This window comes from Galeopterus variegatus, unplaced genomic scaffold (genome assembly GCF_000696425.1).
Source record: "Galeopterus variegatus unplaced genomic scaffold, G_variegatus-3.0.2 Scaffold822, whole genome shotgun sequence".
NCBI classification, from domain to species: domain Eukaryota; kingdom Metazoa; phylum Chordata; class Mammalia; order Dermoptera; family Cynocephalidae; genus Galeopterus; species Galeopterus variegatus.
Genome location: NW_007726933.1, coordinates 22,823 through 31,646, shown reverse-complemented (window position 1 = coordinate 31,646; position 8,824 = coordinate 22,823). Strand labels below are relative to the sequence as shown.

General features: G+C 38.0%; 1 protein-coding gene across 1 annotated transcript in view; it reads right to left on the bottom strand.

The window, feature by feature from the left end:
• Window positions 1–8,824, bottom strand: part of DLGAP5 (discs, large (Drosophila) homolog-associated protein 5) — a 48,181-nt gene that overhangs the window by 17,360 nt on the left and 21,997 nt on the right. Inside the window, exons 11-12 of the mRNA XM_008572685.1 lie at window positions 5,000–5,085; window positions 4,098–4,258 (exon numbers count right to left, since the gene is read on the bottom strand). Coding sequence (XP_008570907.1) covers window positions 4,098–4,258; window positions 5,000–5,085 — 247 coding nt within the window. The remainder of the gene's footprint in view (window positions 1–4,097; window positions 4,259–4,999; window positions 5,086–8,824) is intronic.

Here is an 8,824-nt window from a genome sequence, read left to right as displayed (position 1 = left end):
GGGAGCGCTGCCGCGCTTCCCAAGCGGCGCACTATCCAGTGCGCCACCGGGCCAGCCCAAAAAACTTAAGTTTCAATGATCATTTGCTCCACATTATTTTTTTCTGTTTTCTTCTTCTGGAATTCTTACTATTTGGATATTATATTTCCTAGACTGGTCCACTTAATCTTATCTAGTCTCTTCTATTTTATATCTCTCTTCATTCTACTTAGTGGGAGGTTTCTTAAACTTCATATACCACCTTTCTATTTTATCTCACATTTCTGCTCTCATTTTTTAAACTTCAAAAAGAGCTATTTTTGTGGTTCTCTGAATGTTCTTTTTTCAATAGGTATTTTTATTTGACAGATGAAGTGTCTGGTCTCTTTAAGAATATTAACATTTGCATTCAAAAGTTCTTTTTTGCTTGTATAATCCCCATTTATTCCATCCAAATAGCTTTATTCCTAGAGGTTTGCTTTGGCCTCTTTCTTTAAGGTTTGAAGCTTTTTTCAAATGTGTATCGTTGGCTACTGGTTCTTGAAATGGCATGTTATATGTTTATTTCTATAATAAGCTAAAAAGGCTAGAAAAATGTCATCCCCCCCCCATACTTTTACTGACCTTCCTAATGATTTCCTTTATCATAGCACTTTCTACATTAGATGAGAATTACATGTTGTGTCTGAGTGTCAGTAATCAAACTATAAACTCCTCTGGGACACAGACCGTGACTTTTTATCAATTCCTGATACAATGCCTGGCACACAAAAGGAACTTAATAACTGCTAGTTGAAATGAACTCCAAAAGACTAGATTAACTCATTTCCCACATGTAGAATCATAATAGACTATTCAAGAGTTTAATAAAATCTCAGTTTCCAACCTATCTATAAATTATTCTGACAACATGGGGGAGACAGGACACCAATCATAAAATTGAGATAGTGCTTAACAGCTCTAAAGGTGCTTTCCAATGTCTCATTTAATATTAAAGTTACCTAAGCAGCTAATGTTACCCCATTTTACTACTATTACTATGTTAAAAATAAAAATCAAAAGTTAATAAATTCAAAATACTTGGCCACATACCTGAAAACTAACCATATCCCAAAATCCATCCAGATCTGTACAGGTAGTCTCCTTTGCACCTCGTTTATATTCACAATCATTCACCAGTCCTTCAAACTGTTTAAACCTTTCCTTCATAAGGAGTCTTGTTTGACCAACTGTTGTGCGAATAAGATCTTTAACTAAAGGAAATGAGGTTTTTTATAGTTAAAGGAAAATACAGGATTTTTATTGCAAGCGAACAGACTGATAAAAAGACTTAACCCTAAATATCAGAGGGCTTACAGAATTGAATTCGTAACTTAAAGTAAAGCAAAAATTATCTACCACAAAACTTTATCAAGCAAATACTAAGCATTAACTATTCAATTCAATTCCTGCTAAAAAATTAGCAATATTCATTCCCATACACATATTGCTACATAATAAACAGCATTCTACTTCTCCTTATATTTTACAACAATTCAACCTCAAACGACTCATTGCACATAGGTATCTAAAAAAGACTTACTGATAGCACACAAATGAATTTTTCTAAACAGCTTCCCCAAATAAGTAAAATCAAGGAACTCTTTAGAAAATTGTTTTCATATTGACTTAGGTAACTTTCATTCAGAATATCTTTTTGTATAATTAGATAATACTAGATATTGACATGGCCAATAAAGTCATATCTAAAAATCTAGTAATAAAATAGACAAATGTCTAATTAAAATCAAGGAACTCTTTAGAAAATTGTTTTCATATTGACTTAGGTAACTTTCATTCAGAAAATCTTTTTGTATAATTAGATAATACTAGATATTGACATGGCCAATAAAGTCATATCTAAAAATCTAGTAATAAAATAGACAAATGTCTAACTCAAAGTATAGACAATATTCTACTCGCATCTTTTAAGTCATATACCCTTTTAGCACAGAGATATTAAGGAACATACGCTGAGATATGAAAAATTCTTATTATTTTGAATAATAAAACTATAAAGTTGGACATTAGATTTTTAAGTTTCAGATGACTGTAACCATATTAAAAGAAACAGAGCTAAGAAAGCAAAAAATATAAATGTTTCCTCACCATCATCTGGAATGTCCAATTCAAGCTTCCTGTCCCACTCAAGGCAGCATGAAGTTAATTTCTCAGTTTGTGACTGAAGAGTATTTCTAAAATTATGACATACATTTCAGTTTTGCAAGTGTTCATTACACTAGTATCTAAGTATTAGTATTATGATACTATAATACATAATATTAGGAAGGTATAAAAGGTAAGCACAATATTAATTTCCCACAGTTGATGCTTATCTTATTCAATGTGATATATTAAAAACCATAAACACAAGTTGATACCCAGTGAATGTACATCCTTCAATATCTTAAACTTACGTGGATGGAGGGAAGGATGATGCCCATTTTTCAAGCTAACATTTCTAGTTTGTTCTGTTCTCATTTCTCAGGGTTGATCAGTGTCAGACATTCCTTAGTGTGCATTAGATTCTCTGTTATAGCCCATAGAACTAAGGCCAACCCAACTGCCAAGAGTAAACTGAAACTGAAAACCATAAGTCTGGAATTACAGTGATAAGGCCTTAGAGATTCTCTCTCATTATTAGGCTTTGCTTGTCTGAAGGCAGTGGTTCTCAACTGGGATCAATTTTGCCCCCAGGGTATCTTTGGTGATGTCTGAAAACGTTTTTGATTGTCATAACTAAAGGAGTGCTACTGGCCAGGGATGCTACAAAACATCCTACAGTGTACAGAATGGCTCCCCATGACAAGAAGTATACAATCTAAAATGTCAATAGTGCCAAAGTTGAAAAACCCAAGCCTAAGAGAAATTTAATGTTTCTATATAAAAGGCATATATAAAAAGAGAAATCGGAACCCTTGTGCATTATTGGTGGGAATGTAAATGGTACAGCAGCTACAGAAAACAGTATGGCAATTCCTCAAAAAGTTAAAAATAGAACTACCATATGATCCAGCAATTTCACTTCTGGGAATACAACCAAAGAATGGAAAGCAAGGTCTCGGTTCTGGTCAAGATGGCAGAACAGACGGTTCCCAGCGTCACTCTCTCCCACAAATCAACCAATTTACAACTATAAAAATGTAANTATATTTCCTAGACTGGTCCACTTAATCTTATCTAGTCTCTTCTATTTTATATCTCTCTTCATTCTACTTAGTGGGAGGTTTCTTAAACTTCATATACCACCTTTCTATTTTATCTCACATTTCTGCTCTCATTTTTTAAACTTCAAAAAGAGCTATTTTTGTGGTTCTCTGAATGTTCTTTTTTCAATAGGTATTTTTATTTGACAGATGAAGTGTCTGGTCTCTTTAAGAATATTAACATTTGCATTCAAAAGTTCTTTTTTGCTTGTATAATCCCCATTTATTCCATCCAAATAGCTTTATTCCTAGAGGTTTGCTTTGGCCTCTTTCTTTAAGGTTTGAAGCTTTTTTCAAATGTGTATCGTTGGCTACTGGTTCTTGAAATGGCATGTTATATGTTTATTTCTATAATAAGCTAAAAAGGCTAGAAAAATGTCATCCCCCCCCCATACTTTTACTGACCTTCCTAATGATTTCCTTTATCATAGCACTTTCTACATTAGATGAGAATTACATGTTGTGTCTGAGTGTCAGTAATCAAACTATAAACTCCTCTGGGACACAGACCGTGACTTTTTATCAATTCCTGATACAATGCCTGGCACACAAAAGGAACTTAATAACTGCTAGTTGAAATGAACTCCAAAAGACTAGATTAACTCATTTCCCACATGTAGAATCATAATAGACTATTCAAGAGTTTAATAAAATCTCAGTTTCCAACCTATCTATAAATTATTCTGACAACATGGGGGAGACAGGACACCAATCATAAAATTGAGATAGTGCTTAACAGCTCTAAAGGTGCTTTCCAATGTCTCATTTAATATTAAAGTTACCTAAGCAGCTAATGTTACCCCATTTTACTACTATTACTATGTTAAAAATAAAAATCAAAAGTTAATAAATTCAAAATACTTGGCCACATACCTGAAAACTAACCATATCCCAAAATCCATCCAGATCTGTACAGGTAGTCTCCTTTGCACCTCGTTTATATTCACAATCATTCACCAGTCCTTCAAACTGTTTAAACCTTTCCTTCATAAGGAGTCTTGTTTGACCAACTGTTGTGCGAATAAGATCTTTAACTAAAGGAAATGAGGTTTTTTATAGTTAAAGGAAAATACAGGATTTTTATTGCAAGCGAACAGACTGATAAAAAGACTTAACCCTAAATATCAGAGGGCTTACAGAATTGAATTCGTAACTTAAAGTAAAGCAAAAATTATCTACCACAAAACTTTATCAAGCAAATACTAAGCATTAACTATTCAATTCAATTCCTGCTAAAAAATTAGCAATATTCATTCCCATACACATATTGCTACATAATAAACAGCATTCTACTTCTCCTTATATTTTACAACAATTCAACCTCAAACGACTCATTGCACATAGGTATCTAAAAAAGACTTACTGATAGCACACAAATGAATTTTTCTAAACAGCTTCCCCAAATAAGTAAAATCAAGGAACTCTTTAGAAAATTGTTTTCATATTGACTTAGGTAACTTTCATTCAGAAAATCTTTTTGTATAATTAGATAATACTAGATATTGACATGGCCAATAAAGTCATATCTAAAAATCTAGTAATAAAATAGACAAATGTCTAACTCAAAGTATAGACAATATTCTACTCGCATCTTTTAAGTCATATACCCTTTTAGCACAGAGATATTAAGGAACATACGCTGAGATATGAAAAATTCTTATTATTTTGAATAATAAAACTATAAAGTTGGACATTAGATTTTTAAGTTTCAGATGACTGTAACCATATTAAAAGAAACAGAGCTAAGAAAGCAAAAAATATAAATGTTTCCTCACCATCATCTGGAATGTCCAATTCAAGCTTCCTGTCCCACTCAAGGCAGCATGAAGTTAATTTCTCAGTTTGTGACTGAAGAGTATTTCTAAAATTATGACATACATTTCAGTTTTGCAAGTGTTCATTACACTAGTATCTAAGTATTAGTATTATGATACTATAATACATAATATTAGGAAGGTATAAAAGGTAAGCACAATATTAATTTCCCACAGTTGATGCTTATCTTATTCAATGTGATATATTAAAAACCATAAACACAAGTTGATACCCAGTGAATGTACATCCTTCAATATCTTAAACTTACGTGGATGGAGGGAAGGATGATGCCCATTTTTCAAGCTAACATTTCTAGTTTGTTCTGTTCTCATTTCTCAGGGTTGATCAGTGTCAGACATTCCTTAGTGTGCATTAGATTCTCTGTTATAGCCCATAGAACTAAGGCCAACCCAACTGCCAAGAGTAAACTGAAACTGAAAACCATAAGTCTGGAATTACAGTGATAAGGCCTTAGAGATTCTCTCTCATTATTAGGCTTTGCTTGTCTGAAGGCAGTGGTTCTCAACTGGGATCAATTTTGCCCCCAGGGTATCTTTGGTGATGTCTGAAAACGTTTTTGATTGTCATAACTAAAGGAGTGCTACTGGCCAGGGATGCTACAAAACATCCTACAGTGTACAGAATGGCTCCCCATGACAAGAAGTATACAATCTAAAATGTCAATAGTGCCAAAGTTGAAAAACCCAAGCCTAAGAGAAATTTAATGTTTCTATATAAAAGGCATATATAAAAAGAGAAATCGGAACCCTTGTGCATTATTGGTGGGAATGTAAATGGTACAGCAGCTACAGAAAACAGTATGGCAATTCCTCAAAAAGTTAAAAATAGAACTACCATATGATCCAGCAATTTCACTTCTGGGAATACAACCAAAGAATGGAAAGCAAGGTCTCGGTTCTGGTCAAGATGGCAGAACAGACGGTTCCCAGCGTCACTCTCTCCCACAAATCAACCAATTTACAACTATAAAAATGTAACATCAGCCAAGCTGGGGCCACTGGAGCTCAGGGGAAGAGGAGGAGAGACCCGCGGAGTACATGAAGGTGGGAGAAACCACAATGAGAGAGAAAAAACTGCTTTGAGGGTTTCTGGCCGCAGCTGCTTTAAGGCTGGAGCTGAAAAGCGCATGGAGCAGGAGCTGGCAGAAGCCACAGCTGTGCCCTTCAGATGGAGTTACTTGGAGGTGGCAGGGGAGAAGAGGGCCTTGGCGGCCCCCCGGACAGCAAGACCACTAATAGGGTTCCCGGGACCCATGCAGGAGCGAGGAACCAGAACAACTGAAAAAAGGGAGCCATTCAGAGGCTGGTGAGTCATCACACGGGACAGAGCAGGGCCTGTCCCATGGGAGGTGTTTGGAGCATGGGTGGTGGGAGAGACAGGCCCACCAGGAGAACATTGGGACACAAGAAGGAAAACTGATCCGCCCCCCAATCAGCACAGGACCACTCAGAGGAGACTGGTCAGGAATGCAGAATTGCATGAGGTGCAGTTTGATGAAAAACTCAGGTCCAGATCAGAGTTTCTTCACAATCCAGATCCAGAGTCTCTGGAGAGCTGGAAGTACATATAAGGTCAACCATTAAACCCTGAGCTGCACAAAAAGCCTTCCTTAGGGAAAGAGCAGCAAAGCAGCAATTTAGCTCAACCACACAGCTCAAGTACTGGTTCCCACAGGAAGTTCCCCCATTTTAGAAGTAAGCAAAGGACAACAAATTACTTCTGGCCCAGGCACACCACCAGTGCCTTGGGGCCTGCCTGGGAAACAGAGGCTTGGATCCGGGGACCAGACCCCACTCCCACATCCAGGTACATGGTGCCAGTGCCTCAGGGCCCACCAAGGGACCCAAGGCATGGAGAAGGGGACCAGATCCCCCTCCCACAACCAGGCACACTGCACCAGTGCCTTGGGGCCTGCCCAGGGACCAGAGGCATGCAGAAGGAAACTGGACCCATCTCTCACAACCAGGCACGCTGCGCCAGCACCTTGGGGCCACCCCCTGACCTGAGGCATGGAGCCATAGACCAGACCCTCCTCTTACAACCAGGCACACCATGCCAGTGCCTTGGGGTTCTCCCGGGGACCCGAAGCATGGAGAAGGGGAGAGTACTCCCTCCCACAACCAGGCATACCATGCCAGCACCTCAAGACCTGCCCGGTGACCTGAGGCACGAAGAAGGGGACCGGACACCCCTCCCACAACCAGGCACACCACGCCAGCACCTCAAGGCCCACCCAGTGACCTGAGGCATGGAGCTGTGGACTGGACCCCCCTTCCCACAACTAGGCACACTGCCAGTGCCTCAGGGCCCGCCCAGGGACCTGAGGCATAGAGAAGGGGACCAGACCCCCCTCCCACAACCAGGCACACCATGCCAGCACCTCAGGGCCCGCCCAGTGACCCAAAGCATGGAGCTGGGGAGCAGACCCTCCTCCCACAACCAGGCACACTGTACCAGAGCCTTGAGGCCTGCCTGGGGGCCCAAGGCACAGAGCCAGGGATCAGACACACCCCACAACCAGGCACACCACCAGTGCCAAGGAGCATGCCAAAAACATCACCTCCATGTGGATGGCCCACCACAGCCACCACTATAACCATGGCTGTCATGAAAGTGCAAGACACCACAACTACCACGCTGATGGTCCACCAACCACTGGAGTGTATTGACACAAGGAGAGTCACCAGCAGAGATAAAAAGAAAATGTCTCCACAAAGTCCATTTCAGAGTGACAGAAGAAGCATCTGTTCTACGATAATACTGGGGGACCTGATCACACCTCTCAGCATTGGACATCATCCAGGCAACAAATCAACAGAGTAACCATTATTCTTTCAGAAGGAGAGAAGAAATCTAGGGTAATTAGAGGGGGAAGGGGGGAAAGAAGAGGGGATGGGGAGAGATTGGACAAAGGGCATAAAAATAATTACAATTTGTAACAAATATATATGCTAGTAATATTGATTTGATCAACATATCTCAATGTTGAACCCCCAAAATATGTATAATCAATTTTGATTCAATAAAAAAATACATTAAATAAACAAATAAATAAATGTAATAAAATAGTGAAACGTTCTTCACGGAATTTATGGCAGAACGATTACACAAAAATTGAAGTGTTGATTGAAGAAGGTGTGGGGGTAGAGTAGAAGATAGAGCCACACCAAACTTTCCCTAAAGAGCATCATGGCATTCTGTGGTTACCCATGTAAGATTCTAAAACTGCTGCACATTTATAAAATATTATATATGCATCTAGTAGATAAACTCAGATATTTATTAAAATCTTTTTTTCCCCAAGTCAGTCTGTTAAAGATAGTGAATGATGTATTCCAGTCTCCACAACAAATGCACCCCTGTGACCTCTCCCTGCACTCCAAGAAGCTTTTGTTTATGTTTCAATGCTCTGGAATGTGTTGATTGACATTGTGTATCTACTATATATTTCTTTTAGGCAGCATCTTTTAGTAACATAAAATTACTGCCTTTATTCCACTTCAAAGCTTTTCTCCTTAAATTCTCTTGTTCTTTTACCTTTTACATTATAAGAAAATATACTTAAATTATGTTTCTATTCCTACATATATAGTATATGGGCACAGTGTATATGTGTATGTCAATGCATTTGTATATGCAAACGTAAATGTGTACACATATCTGTATATATTATTTATATATACATATATAAACTATATATATCTTTCTAGTATATAATTCTATCTTCATTTCTTAATCCCATACTTTTTTCTGGAAAAAAAAAA